The sequence below is a fragment of the Bubalus kerabau genome, chromosome 8, assembly GCF_029407905.1.
Source record: "Bubalus kerabau isolate K-KA32 ecotype Philippines breed swamp buffalo chromosome 8, PCC_UOA_SB_1v2, whole genome shotgun sequence".
Classification (NCBI taxonomy): Eukaryota; Metazoa; Chordata; class Mammalia; order Artiodactyla; family Bovidae; genus Bubalus; species Bubalus kerabau.
Window position 1 is genome coordinate 108,060,783 of NC_073631.1, and position 14,945 is coordinate 108,075,727.

A 14,945-nucleotide genomic window follows, 5' to 3' on the forward strand; every position below is an offset into this window, starting at 1 on the left:
GCCCAGGTCTTTCTCATTTTAGGACCAGAACTCACACTTCCCAGGGACACACCCTCTACCCAACAACTCCCAGACAAGCTGGGATGGTTTATCACCCTGCTAAGGAAGAAGGACTTTGAAAGAAAAAAAGTCAGAAACTTAAAGATTATGGAGGAAGTGCTGGGAATCTGTGTGTAGCCAAGCAAGTACCTGGAATAGAGATGTCCGCTGGGGATTAGGACACATTGCATAGTGTGTGATACCACAGACTATCATATAATCCTATGACTCAATCATGTTCTGGTGGTGGTTCAAGTCAGAGGAGTGGGTGAAGTGGCCAGAAAGGATGTGAAGTCCAAGGCGAACTGGGGGAGCCCCACGCCTGAGATGACAAAGGAAATAGAGAGGGACCTCGAGGGAGAGGGGACCAAGCTTGGATAGAGGGACAGCTTGGAAATGCAGAGAAGAGACAGCCTAGCAGGAAGAAGTTGTCAAACAGCCAGGAAACTAAAAGTAGGGAGAAAGCTAGAATCTGGTATCTGGTGACCAGAGAGCCATTAATTACAGATGGCTGCACAGCGAAGGGGGTGGTGAGAAAGCTGTACTTAGTGTTGAAACAAGGAGTCGGCCGTCTGGACATGAAAGCTGTTTCCTCTGTCTCACCCTCACTAAGCCTTAGCTGTGTCTAGAGTGGCGATGCTAGGGGGACTGGAGGCTCGATGCAGTGATCCCACCCTTTCCCCTTCCAGCCAGTGCTGGCGGGACAGGCAGACAAGAGTGACTGGGGCCGGGCCATAGGTTGCCAGGTGACATTGTGGGTGTGATTCCTGACCGTGCTCCAGGTGGGGCTGGTCATCCAGGGAAGCAGATACTGTGTGTGAATCAAGAGCAAGCATTTATGTTTACAGAGGTCACCGTTACACCCCTTGGTCCTGCCTTCCTGCTCACAGGTGGAGTTTGCAAGGAGGGACTCAAGAGGGGTCTGGAGGACCCATCTGTGTCAGCGAGTCTTGTTAGCACCAACTCCCAGGCTGTGGGAATCTGGGGTGGTGGTGTTCTCATCTAACTGGGCTCTGAGTCCAAACGAGTGAGAGTCTTGCTGCCGAAAGGGTAATTAGATTTCATTTCTTCTTCCGACTAGCTGCAACTGACCAGTTAGGGTCGGCTGCCTGGAGGGCACAGCTGAGTAGGAGTCTGAGGCCCCTTCCAGGACCAGCAGGAATGAGGGTTGAGATTGATTAGCTATTTCTGCCAAAGGCATGGACTTGAAACTAATAGAAGGGACATTGAACTTTGCTGTCCAAAGCACAGCTCCTAAAATGACAGACCTTACGGGCCCCTTGTGAATGGACAAGGCTAGTGCTTTTCAAAAATGTTTAGATCAAATGAAACTTCACATGGAAACAGATCAGAGCAGGGCTCGTCCTGGCCAAAGGGAGGAGAGAGGGCTGGGAGTCTCTTTTACTCCTCTTGCTTCCCAGGGGCAGCTCCAGAGGCACCGCCATGGCACATGGTTTGAAAATCCCTGGAGGAGGGACTACTTTAGGAGAGGGCCAGAGAGGGTCTCTCTGAGAGGATGGAACTGGAGTTGAGACCCCCAGAAGATCTCAAGAAGAAGGCCATTTTAGTGAGAGAACAGCAAGTGCAAAGGCCCTGGGGTGAGGACAGGCTTCGTTCATTTGTCACAGAATGTTCTCTTGTGTGACCAGCATACTGGGAGTCTAGGGGGTCAAGCTGAGAGATGAGGTCAAGTAGGTAGGAAGCATCCACCCAGGTGAGGCATACAGGCAGGGTAAAGAGGTGGGCTTTAAATTTTTTAACATATGGCTGGAAGAAGAAGGTGGGGCATCACTGATCTGCTACAGAGGTTCTGTGGGAAGTGATAAAAGGCTGGCGGGGAGGACAGCAGTGAGCATTTCAGAAGTCAGAGGCGTGATGGGAATGGGGTGCAGATATGCCTTCTCAACTCGGGCTTAGAGACCAGGACCCTGGGGTGCTGGGACTGAAGAAGGATGCTCTCTAGGCCAGGTGAGGACCCCCTTCTGTTTACTGCCTGCAGACACCCTGCTCCTTCTTCAAGACCCTGCTTCCTCTGGGAAACCTGCTCTGGCCCAGCATAGTTGTCTCTTACCATTTACTTCTGGGTATTAGTCCTTCTTTTCCTAAAGATGACTCGATATAGGAGGGACCTTCTAGCTATCTGCTCCAGCTCCCTGATTTACCGATGAGGGTACCAACTGTTCCAAGTGGATGCTAAACTCAGGCCCTTTAATCCCCCGTCTGGCGCTATTTCCACTTCATCCTCAGCTTTTCATTTACGTCTGTCTCCTATCCCCAATGAGATTATAAGATTTTTTTCATCTTTTTATTTTAGATTTAATTAAAAATTCTCAAGAACAGCGATCCTATCTTATTCTCCCTTTTATCCCTCTAACATCTAGCATAATGCTTGGTACAAACAGAGTTCAACAGATGTTTGCTGATCGGCTGTCGGGCACGCTGTGGGGCCCGCAGACACAGGAATGTTCCACTCCTTCCACCCCATCGCAGCTAACCTGCCTTCCCCAGGCTTGACATCCCTTAGATCTGGCAGCAGCATTTCTGCTGTCCCTCCTTGCCTGGCCAGTGTTGCAGCCAGCTCTGGGCACACAGTGGAGCCTTGCTCCCAAGGGAAGGGCTCGGCTAGTTCTTTTCACTTAATTGGTAACTGTGACTATAATTAGTCTTAAAGTCTGATTGGAATTAGGCTCAAACCCCAAGACATGGGGGAAATAATTGAGAAGATGTGACCACGCATTAGAACGTTTGCCTTTCTTGGATCCTCACTAATCAGTCAGGAAGTGCTCCCGAGAAATAAGATAACCCAGGCTGGAGCCCACTCCTTGCATGAGAGGAAGGTTTCATTACTTACCCAAAGCACCACTGTATTTGGGTGAATGGAAAGAGGCTGTGATCCCCAGTGCTGTAATATCTGTGTGTGTGTGTGTGTGTGTGAGTTGCTCAGTCATGTCTGACTCTTTGCAACCCCATGGACTGTAGCCTGCCAGGCTCCTCTGTCCATGGGATTCTCCAGGTAAGAATACTGTCATGGGTTGCCATTCTCTTCTCCAGGGGATCTTGCCCACCCAATGATCAAACCTGGGTCTCCTGCATTGCAGGCAGATTCTTTACCTTCTGAGCCACCAGGGAAGCACTCACCCTTTATTTGAGGTGTGTTTTCTAGCAGAGACATTTAGAATCTCTGTGAGTTCCCCAGAGAACCCCAGGGAGTTGGTGGTGGTGGCGGCGGGGGGTGGAAGTTCTGTACCCCACCCTCCCCAGCTGGTTGTAGGTCCACAGGTCTGACAGATGGACTCATCACCTTAGGACACTGAGTCTGGCATGTCCTTGCTCATCTGGGTCTGTTAGCCCACAGACACTCTGGGCCTCCATCAAAGTGCATTGTTATCTCAGCTATCAGAATAGTGGTGGCAACATGTCCTGCATTCAGTCCGTCAACCGAGGACCCACCAGGTGCCTACATGGGTGTATTTCCAGTTACTAATGCACATTTTTCCAAGCTTGAATTTAGAAGTGCAGACCCACATAAAAATATAAATTCTCACCCATGTCTGTGGAGGCTGACAGATCCTTCCCCACCTCTTCCCATTTTGTCACACAGGACTTCTCCACAGCTTGCACAGATGACCTGCGTAATGGACCATCTTGAGTGAGAGCCCGCAGAGTTTTTCCCCACGTATGGGAACATTGACAAAAGCTAACAAACCACAGAAATTTTTAAAGGTTGCCAAGTCACAGAACAACTGACATGATGTGAAGGCAGGAAGATACCCCAACTAATCCTATTAACATAACAATAAAATGTATGTTAATGGCACCCCACTCCAGTACTCTTGCCTGGAAAATCCCATGGACCGGAGGAGCCTGGTAGGCTCAAGTCCATGGGGTCTCTAAGAGTCGGGCACGACTAAGCGACTTCACTTTCACTTTTCACTTTCATGCACTGGAGAAGGAAATGGCAACCCACTCCAGTATTCTTGCCTGGAGAATCCCGGAGACAGAGGAGCTAGCGGGCTGCCGTCTGTGGGGTCACACACAGTCGGACACGACTGAAGCAACTTAGCAGCAGCAGCAGCAAGATGTATGTTATCAACAAAATGGGCCATCGGAGAAGGCAATGGCAACCCACTCCAGTACTCTTGCCTGGAGAATCCCATGGACAGAGGAGCCTGGTAGGCTGCAGTCCACGGGGTCGTGAAGAGTTGGACATGACTGAGCGACTTCACTTTCACTTTTCACTTTCATGCACTGGAGAAGACAATGGCAACCCACTCCAGTGTTCTTGCCTGGAGAATCCCAGGGACGGCGGAGCCTGGTGGGCTGCCATCTATGGGGTCGCACAGAGTTGGACACGACTGAAGCAACTTAGCAGCAGCAGTAGGTCTATGTGGTAATTAAGTCATTAGGTCTTGATTTATCAACCACATTCTTTCTGTCCTGTCCACTCTGCTTGCAGTTCTTGTTGTTAAGTTGCTAGGTCATGTCTGTCTCTTTGCGACCCTATGGACTGCAGTACGCCAGGCTCCTCTGTTCTCCTATATCTCCTGGAGCTTACTCTAACTCATGTCCATTGAGTTGGTCATGCCATCCAACCATCTCATCCTCTGTCGTCCCCTTCTCCTCCTGCTTTCAATCTTTCCCAGCATCAGGGTCTTTTCCAATGAGTTGGCTCTTCACATGAGGTGACCAAAGTTTTGGAGCTTCAGCGTTGGTCCTTCCAATGAATAGTTGGTTGGATCTCCCTGCAGTCCAAGGGACTCTCAAGAGTCTTTTCCAGCACCACAATTCAAAAGCATCAGTTCTTCGGTGCTCAGCTTTCTTTATAGTCCAACTCTTACAGCTGTACATGACTACTGGAAAAACCATAGCTTTGACTATACAGACTTTTGTTGGCAAAGTAATGTCTCTGCTTTTTAATATGCTGTCTAGGTTTGTCATAGCTTTTCTTCCAAGGAGTAAGCATCTTTTAATTTCATGTCTGTGGTTACAATCTGCAGTGATTTTGGAGCCCAAGAAAACAAAATCTGCCATAGTTTCCACTTTTCCCCCATGTATTTGCCATGAAGTAATGGAACTGGATGCCATGGTCTTAACTTTTTGAATGTTGAGTTTTAAGCCAGCTGTTTCACTCTCCTTTCACCTTCATCAAAAGACTCTTTAGTTCCTCTTTGCCTTCTGCCATTAGAGTGGTATCATCTGCAAATCTGAGGTTGGTGATATTTCTCCCAGCAATCTTGATTCCAGCTTGTGATTCATCCAGCCCAGCATTTTGAATGATGTATATAAGTTATATAACCAGGGTGACAATATATAGCCTCAACATACTCTTTTCCCAATTTTGAACCAGTCCGTTGTTCCATGTCCAGTTCTAACTATTGCTTCTTGATCTGCATGCAGGTTTCTCAGGAGGCAGGTAAGGTGGTCTGGTATTCCCATCTCTGCTTGCAGAACATGCTTAAAATAGTGTCCCTCAAGTTTTATCAGCTACTGGCAACTTGTAAAGATCATAAGGTCAAGATCGATTTTCTTGAGGTCCACCTTCTCTCCCAGAACAGATCACTGGACTTAATCAGGAGGACTGTGCCCCATTTGATGAGAAGAAATGTCTCCCTTTTGTAAAGTATCCTGTGTAGGTACAGTTTATAGAGAGCTCTTGGGTGACTTCAGTCACATCCAGAGCTTCGATTTACAAGATGTTGACTCAGTCCACGTCTCTAGCTCAGAAATTTCTACCAGGCTCCAAACCTGTAGTCCCAAGTGCCTCAACATCCCAAGGGCAGCTCAGATTTGAACTCAGCATACACATACACACGTACACACATGCATGCAGTCTCTCTCTCTCCCCTGTTTCCTTTCCTAAATCTAAATTTTAGTAAACAATATCATGCACACCAGATTTCTAAACCAGAAATTGAACACGTACTTGAGGCCCAAGTATCCAAGAATTTGGATTCTTGAAAACTGGTGTCAAAATGGAGCATTCTCCAGCTCTGGCTCTCCCAGCCCATTGCTGTGTCCTTCCCTCACCCGCTTTGCTTCTTCCCTCACCTGGATCCATGTCTCAAGGTTATACACAGAACCTCTGCCCTCACACAGGGTCTTGCTAGGCTGATCAACAGAAATCACCTGAGGAACTTTTGGAAAGGAAAGCACCCCATCCTGTCCCCCAAGATTCTGATTCAGAAGTTCTGGGGTGAGATGTAATCCACTCTGGGCACCCACTTAGAATTCTGTCTGAACCCCAGGGCAGAGCAGGAGGGACCCTGGGTGCTTTGTAACCCCCCAAGTTTGGGACCACTGTTCTCCCAAGGAGTGATGGTACCGTATGTGTTTGTACACAATGGCTGTCGCTACACACACAAACACATATACCTACTTGCTTCCCACACACACAGTTTCATTTACGCCAAGTCCCCCCTTTCCTTTCAGCTGCCTCTACCAACCGTCATTCACTAAACAGTCACTTATCCTGCCCTGCGCCTTCCTCCTCTCTCCTCTTGACACAGTCCTCCCTGGACTCCCTGCCTCTACACTGCCCGCTGCTCTGCTCCTGACTTAGTGACCTTTGGAAACGCAGACCACCACCACTGAAGTGCTTGGGCCCCTGCAGTACTATCAGCCCCACCCAGCCTTCCCAAACGCTGCGTATTTCTTCAGGCTGTTACTGTCCCATCTGCCGTGACAGAGCAAACAAAACACAGGGAATATCAAGAAAAGCTCTTAAACTCATTTTTGGCACATCACATCTCTGTTGGCTAAAAGTGGGCTTAGGATCCTATTTGATAACATTCTGTCTCTTGTAGCAGCCTTCTCACTGGAGGTTAATATGAGCAATGGTTTTCTTTGTTTTTCTTGAGTTTTTTTGGTTTGTTTGTTTTGTCTCATATTTGGCTGTGTCGAGTTTCAGTTGCGGCATATGGGATCTTTGGTTGGGGCCTGTGGGATCTAGTTCCCTGACCAGGGATTGAATTGCAGGCCCCCTGCATTGGGAGTGTGGAGTCTTAGCCACTGGACCACAAGGAAAGTTCCTAAGCAATATGGTTTTTTTTCGTTTGTTTTAAGGAGCATCATAAAATAAGTTTGTGAAATACCTCATAAGACTAAGTTGGACAGGTTAACTTACTTGACTGTGCATTATGCATCTTCGTGGGTGAAAAGTCACATACAAAGCTTCCCAGAGTTACTGCCTCTGCTTCGTCATAAAGGAGTTTTCTCCTAGGCTTGGTGTTCCATGAAAATACTCTGGTGAATGTTGTCTTACGGGAAAAGGCTTCCAGGATTGGACGACTGGTTGGTAAATGGATTAAAGGAAAACCCAATATTGTGTAAGACGTTGTATGTGGAAAAGAAAGGAATGTTTTTCTCTTTAAAGAAGTAGAGAAGGGGGTGTTTTCTGTGTCTCCAAAGAAAGACAATGAATTTTAAATGCTTTCGAAAAATGAGCTGAATGCTCTTCTGCTTTACTTCACCCTACATAAACTGGCCTGTGATTTATTGTTAGGATTTTCCCAAAGGAGAGACATCCTGAGTTTGTCCAAGACCAGGCACTTATTGGAGCGTGAGGCAGCCCTGATACTATTCCCCTCTCCGTGAATGTTTCCAAATATTGATCTCATCAGCAGGTTACCCTTAACCTGCATCTTTTCATTTTTCTTATTCAAGAAAATAAAAAAATGTAATAAACCTCCCTTCTCTCTCTCTTCCTCTCCTTCCCCTCGCCTTCTCCGCTGCCCCCTCCCCCCTCCCTTGTGTCTCCCCTCCCCCTCCAGGAACTTTCTGCATCATCTCACTGTGCACCTGTGTGGCCGGGATCAACTTTGAGCTGTCACGTTACCCCCGCTACCTGTACGGACTCCCTGATGACATCAGCCATGGCTACGGATGGTCCATGTTCTGTGCATGGGGGGGCCTGGGCCTCACTCTGATCTCGGGATTCTTCTGTACCTTGGCCCCTTCTGTCCAACCTGTCCCGAGGACCAACTGCCCCAAATCCAGACCCGAGAACGGGACAGTGTGCTAAAACAACAAGCCCATACTCACACACACACACACATATATATATATATAAATATATATATAATATACATATATATGACAAAACTCAATCAAGACAATGCCAGTGCCAAGGCAGAGTGGGGGTCGGCTCAGGCACCCACATCTCGCCGGACTCTGTGTCGCCTCATCACCGAGATGGGGGAAGGTATTCCCCTCACGTGGCTCTTCCGTCGATTCGTAACTTCTGACTCCGTGGTTTCTTGAGGACAACGTGAGCATCACCCCTCAAAGACAGGGTCCCAATTCCCACCACTCACAAGGATGGGGGAATGGAGGGGGGAGGCTGGGAAGAGACGGTGCCTGTGGTCCAGGGTGGCACAGGTGTAGACAAGAAAATGCCCTCCCCTGAGCCAACAGGAGGGGACACCACCCCAACCCCGGTCATATCGCAGAGAAACAACGCCCTTAGTTCATAGAATGTAACCAGATCTTCGAGGCCATTTCCAGAACCATTTTCTTCTCTTGCTCTTCCTGTTGTGATTTCCTTCCTGGCCGACCAGCGACACACCAGAAAGTGGAAGAGAAAACACACCGAGAAGGAAGTTTTCTCTCTGCTGCCAAACTTTTGGATGAAGTTCCGGAGGTGGGAAGGGGGAGAGAACGTAGTGCTGAGAGGCAAGACCCACATCAATGAAAGGACACTTCCGTGGATGCTCAGAAAGCCCAGTCTTACCTTCCAGCTGCCTTACACCCAGTTAAACAAGAGGCCGCCCTGCCCTGAACCCAACCTGCACTCCCTGGGCAAATCGGAGCCTTGGAGTAACCCTCTGGTGTGTGTGTGTGTGTGTGTGTGTGTGCACACGCGTGTGCATGTATGTGTGCAACAACTTTGGATGGTTTCTTTTTTTTTCTTTTCACCTTTTTAAAATACTGCTGGATCATTGTCTATCATTTGTGGTGGTTTCATGGCCCAGGATGGAGGCCCCAGGAACTAGGAAGCACCATGAGGGTGGGCCTCTGTGGGTGCCAGTTCTGCAGCTTGACATCCCTGCTGTGTGTGTGCGTGCGTCTGTGTTTTCTGAGTGTGGGATTTCTATCATTTGTTTTGCATTTTTCTATTATTTTTAGTGCAGCTGAAATTCCCCGAGGGCAGAACCAAGAACACGAGCACTGGGCAGAGGACCTGTGGTGCTGCACGTCCCAGGGCTGGGGTGCCACGGGACTTGGCCCCCTAACTTTGGAAGTTCAAGACACATCTGGGCACACAAGCCATGAGCAAAGAAGGGAGCACGGATCAAGAGGGAGAAGGGGAGTGGCCTCAGTTACCGCTGGATAAAGTCTGTACACCAAACGAGACCTTTCCCTTTCCGTCACGGAAGCTGTCCTTTGTCACTGGACATCCACCCCTTTGCTAGGGGCGACCTCTGTACAGACGAGAGAAAATGGGTCCCATGCAGAGAGAGCCGCCATGTCCCATGGGCTCCAATTTGTATGATATTGTGTAAATTCGCAGAGAACTCTTGACTCTTGCCATCTTCGTCCTTTCCCTCTTGATATTCAAGGCCATGATTCCCAAAATCGCCATCGTGGTGGCTAGCATCCAAGCAGAGGTGGCCTCGATCCAGCCCAGTGTCCCAGGCTCGGGTGAGCATGTTGGCACTGCAGGTGTTGGTGAGCTGTAATGTCGGCTAGAGGGTTGTGAAAGCTGTGGGGACGGGATCTGCTGGCTGGAGTGGGCAGCAGTGGCCAGTGGTCACCTTGGTGACCCCACAGGGGCCGAGCAGCCCTGGGAGGCAAAGAGTGAATTCCCCGAGCGGTCCAGCCATAGGTCCACCACGTAGCCGAGGATTCAGTTGCTTCATAACTGAATGTGCTCTAGGCACTTTGCCTCTCACTCAGCAGCCTTCCCCTCAGCCATGCCCTCTGTTTCATCTCCCTGTCTTCTGCCCCGTCTCCCGTCTGGCTCCCCCCTTTCCCCACCTATGAACCATTTCCCTTCTCACTCTTCCGCCCACCAGGCTGTAAGTCCTGCCTCTCTCCTCATCTGCTCTTTTTGACTGTGTGTGTATGTGTGTGTGCAATCACGTCCAAATAGGGCATCTGATGTGCACGGATGGGTGTGAGTGTGGGTCTCTCTGTGTGTGTATCTCTGGTGCATTTTGTGTACATTTGTGTCAATGCACACCTGGACGCAGATCTGGGTGTACTACTCAAGACTTCCTTGCTAGCGACACGGGTCAGCTTCTGCACAAAGGCTCACGTGTGAGTGCCCTGTGCATGGGGTGCTGGGAGATGACCTGGTGGGAAATGCTGTTAGCTCCCAAATGTACCTCTAAGGATGACTTTTAAAACAGAGGATTTATTCTATGAGAAAGGAGAGAATTTTCAGGAGAACCCAGTGTTTCAATTGTTTAGGGAATTTTTAAAAAATAATTTTCTTTGAAAAGTTCAATTTCCCGCTTCAGGGGAAAGGCATACTTGGGCTTGAGGAAAGGTAAGGGGAAGTATCTCAGATTGAGAGACCTGTGCCTCGCTTCCAGGCATCTGGACTGGGCTCCACCTGGCAGGGAGAGATGGGTGTCCACCAGCCTCCATTTGGGGCAGAGGGCTTGTCTGTGACCAGGTCCGAACTTCAGCTAGTTCCCAGTTGTGGAAAAATGGAGAAAGAAATTTCAAACAGGGCAATTTGTAATCAGTCACTTAAATTCTTCTTAAGTAACTTTTCTTAAGGAACCAGTACTGTTCAACCTGTGATTTATACCCCTTTTTTTAAAATCCCGTGCTTGCCATAAATAGATCATCCACTGTCTCCGACTGCTCATCTTTATCGTTGTTGTTGAGTTGCTGAGTGGTGTCTGACTCTTTGTGATCCCAAGGACTGCAGCACGCCAGGCTCCCCTGTCCTTCACTGTCTCCCAGAGTTTGCTCAAACTCATGTCCACTGAGTCAGTGATGCCATCCAACCATCTCATCCTCTGGCATTCCCTTCTCCTCCTGCCCTCAATCTTTCCCAGCATCAGGGTCTTTTCCAGTGAGTCAGCTCTTTGCATCAGGTCATCTTTATAACAGACCTTTAACACAGCCTGCTGCATCCCTTTGAAGTGTCCCTAAAATGTTAGGAGAACTCCTAGGAAAGAAGGGAACTGCCTGGGCTCAGCTCACCATCAGCAGAGCAGGAGCTGGGACCTGCTTTTTTGGTCATGGGGCCAGAAAGGTACAGATGCGCACACTCTGGGTCTGTGTCTGCTCAGGGCCGGGAAAGGCCTGGCCACACAGACAGGATGGAAGCCCTGGGCAGGTGGCCAGTCCTGGCTGTGGGAGAACCGCCCTGATGACCTCGATCCCTCCAGCACAGGGACTTGATCCCAGATGAAGACATACCACCCCAAGCTCCTACTGAAGCTGTCGTGCTGTGAGGGCTGAGGAAGAAGACCAGGAAGAAAGGAAGGAGGAGGCTCAATCTGTGAGCCTCTTTAGCTCAGACCGTGTTCACCCCAGGTCAGAGTGGGACCCAGCCCTCTGGTGGGATTCACGGTCAGCAGCCTTACCCACCAGCCCACACACCAGGTCAAATTCCCTACAGAAGTATAGACAAAGCCTATACTGTGTATGTGTTCTGAGCTCCATGCAAGTCAACCTTGATCCCAGGGCCTATTTCTGCTTTTGTTCCTTGCCCTATGACCCTGGGGATTCAGGAAAGTGGGGTGTCTGCCTGGAAAGAGGTCCTATTTCTTTCTCTCCCCATCTTGAGAGTTTTGGTTTCTTCTGTTTGCTATTCCCTTCTCTCTACTCACTTCCACTTTCCCTCTGCATCAACTTAAGTCAACTAAAATAATTAAGGAATTTGTCTTCAGAGAGGCTCATATGCTCCAAGCAGTGCCCGTGCCACCCCACCCCCATTCCTTGTTTGTTGGGGCTGTAGGTTTTATGAATTCTGTGTTTCCCTGGTATCAAAGTGTAAGAAAATTTCAAGTGTGCCTATTCCAGCTTCAATCCTCCTGCAAGCCCCAGCCTTTTAAGAACTAGACCTTTTTCATTTCAGGGATCACAAAGTCACAAAGACTCTATGACTCCACCATATCAAGACAAAGCCTTCCTGCTTCACATGTCTATATGTGGCACCCTGGGCCTCAGTGCCATTTGGGTATATTCTCTGGTTGGGAGTGAGTGGTTCCTCCTAGCAATGCTTGCCTTTCCTTTGAGGAGGAAAGAAGGTGCCCTGAGACTCTGAGTCTGGGCTGTACATCTTAATATTCATCCACAATCACGATGAGAGGTCTGAGATTAAAGAACTTCATGTAGTTGTCCTGATTTAGTGGGAGAATGTGCTGCTTAGGGCTCCAAAGCTGCCCACCTGAGTTAGATTCAGGGACATGAAATCAAGTATATCAGCCAGAGGCGTTTAGAATGGACTCTTCACCTGGATTATTCTGAGCACGTTCAGTTCAGTCCAGCCCTTCAGTCATGTCTGATTCTTTGCAACCCCATGAACTGCAGCACACCAGGCTTCCCTGTCCATCACCAACTCCTGGAGCTTGGTCAAACTCATGTCCATTGAGTCAGTGATGAGAGCATTAGTGAATGATTTTCAAGTATCTGGGGAGGGAAGGAGTAGGAAGAAGTACACTCTGGTCATCTTTGGTGTGATTTGTGAGGGATGTTTGCTTGCTTCTCGTAACTAAAGAGAAGCCGTTCTTCAAAGTATGTTCCCTCTGCTCCAGGGACCAGTCTTTCCCAGGGACTCATCCAGCCCTTTCCAGGGCGGAATGATGAGTCATGGGGTGATTTGACCACAGATAGAAGTAGTTGGTGCATAACAGCTGGGTTGGCTTCTGTGCTGTCTTCCAGCTGCTATGTAACAGAGTAAGGGGACAGAGTTTTAAACCAGCCCCCATGAATCGATGGTCACAGAAGCTCCAGATGTCCCTCAATACAGTCACCTTGGTGGACTGGGTTTGTCCTCTTTCCATCGATGTCTCCATGGGGCAAAATGTTTCTTAAACATTGTTAGTTCTTAGACTCCGTTGTTATTGGCTTTTTGACTGTTTTCCTTCCTGAATAACACTTACCCATTGTAGAAAATTAGGAAAATAAAACACAAAAGAAAAAAAGTCTTAGAAGGTTGTTCATAATTCCATGTCTGTGAGACATCATAATGGCCATAGCCCCGATACCTGCCCAATCGGTGGTGTCTCTGGGTTGGCAATTGGGGCCTGGGGTGCAGCCCGTGACTGCAGAACCATACTGGTCTGTGTGGAATTGAGGGCTTCCCTAGTGGCTCAGACAATCAAGAATCTGCCTACAATGCAGGAGACCCGGGTTTGATCCCTGGGTCTGGAAGTTCCTCTGGAGAAGGGAATGGCAACCCACTCCAGTATTCTTGCCTGGAAAATTCCATGGACAGAAGAGCCTGCAGGATACAGTCCATGGGGTCATGTGGAGTTGAGTCTGTGTTCAAGGCAGTGAGAGCATAGGGCTTTGAGCCCCCAGAGGTAGCAAACAGGCCTTTGAAGTGGCTCAATGCCAGAGCTTAGGGGCAGCATAGAACAGAGCTAAAAGCTTCCTACTTGGTGATTTCTTTCTTCTCTTTTTTTTTTCCTATTTCTTTTCTTTTGGAGTGCCATCTCAATCTAATGATAGATACAAGAGTACTGAAGCCAGAGTAACTCACTAATTCAGCTACACTTGCATAATGCAGTTACTGTCCATCTCATTTCAGTTCTGCACTGAAATGATTGGTGACTCTGGGCACTGTGTATTCTCCATACTTGAACTTCCTCATCCACAAAATGAGGATAGTGATAACACTTTACCTCATGGTATATTAAGGGTGACCAAGACACTGCAAAGTGATTTGCAAACCAGAAGTGTCATATAAATTATATACTGTTCCGATTCTCCTACAGCAGGCAAGCCCCCACTGAATGGGATTCTTCCACGTAGTCTCTGAGCTTCACTGCAGAAAGGATAACCTAGAATCAGAGGACCGCTGCTGAACAGGACGCACTATCCAACTTAAGCATGCAGATTTTATTCAGTCATCCAGCTTCCTCAGAGAAGTCGGCTCCTTAATTTACCCACTCTCAGGCTTCCTTCCTTTTATCCAAAGTCAATTTTGCTAAGAGCACTCTTAATCCCTCTTTGTTATTCCCAGAGGTGATGAAATAAGTAAACCATATGTAGAAAATAGCATATATGAGCTAAAAAAGTTAACTAAGACACATATTCAATGCCTTATTATTTTTTTTTTTTACCATTCTCCTAGCATTAATAATTCTCGCTGTCCTTGCCCAAGGGGTTGGGAACACATCAGATTTCTGAAACATTCTAATGGTCTTTTAAGTTGAAGATGGGAATGAGTTTTAAGCCACTGGGATCTTCTTTCTCCGGTCAGTTGGTGAAGAAGATGGCTTTGTCAGAAGCACAGGGGTTCTGATAGGTTCCTAGGATGCATTCACTGGGAGTTGTTCTGGGCGCGATCCTGTTGGGGGAAAACTCATTCCTAGGTTTTAAACAAGGAAAGATTGCATTTCCCAAAGGATCAGCATGCTTTCTGCTTTGCAGGGGATCAGCTTACAGTGTTACCATGAGACCTGCTCTAAGGGAAAGCTGAGTCATTCATTGCTCCCAATATGGTTGGAGCCCAGCCAGGGATGGAGGAACCACCCAACCGCAGGGGGTGTGTGTTCACCACTGAGAAACAGAAAACTGGGTATCAGCACGGGGGTCCCACAGCTGTAACTCAAACCTGGCCTCACTCTGCTAGACACCAACCTCAGCAACTGCAACCCCTGTTCTTCACTTGCAAGGACTGGGTGTTTGCTCCTCGGGGACCTCTGTGCCCCTCTGTCCTCTCCTGGCTACGCGTTTCCCTTCCTCTCTGGGTCACCTTAGACCTTTTCTGGCCTGAG

General features: G+C 48.4%; 1 protein-coding gene across 4 annotated transcripts in view; it reads left to right on the plus strand.

The window, feature by feature from the left end:
- TMEM178B (transmembrane protein 178B) overlaps positions 1–14,183 on the plus strand; it is a 412,255-nt gene extending 398,072 nt beyond the window's left edge. Inside the window, exon 4 of one of the 4 annotated variants that reach the window (XM_055591126.1) lies at positions 9,163–14,183. In XM_055591126.1, the coding sequence (XP_055447101.1) occupies positions 9,163–9,269 (107 nt within the window). In that variant the 3' untranslated portion in view covers positions 9,270–14,183. Of the gene's footprint in view, positions 1–7,808; positions 9,139–9,162 lie in introns of those variants that run through there. The other 3 variants (XM_055591120.1, XM_055591121.1, XM_055591122.1) reach the window with 3 other exon arrangements.
- Positions 14,184–14,945: the final 762 nt, after the last annotated feature.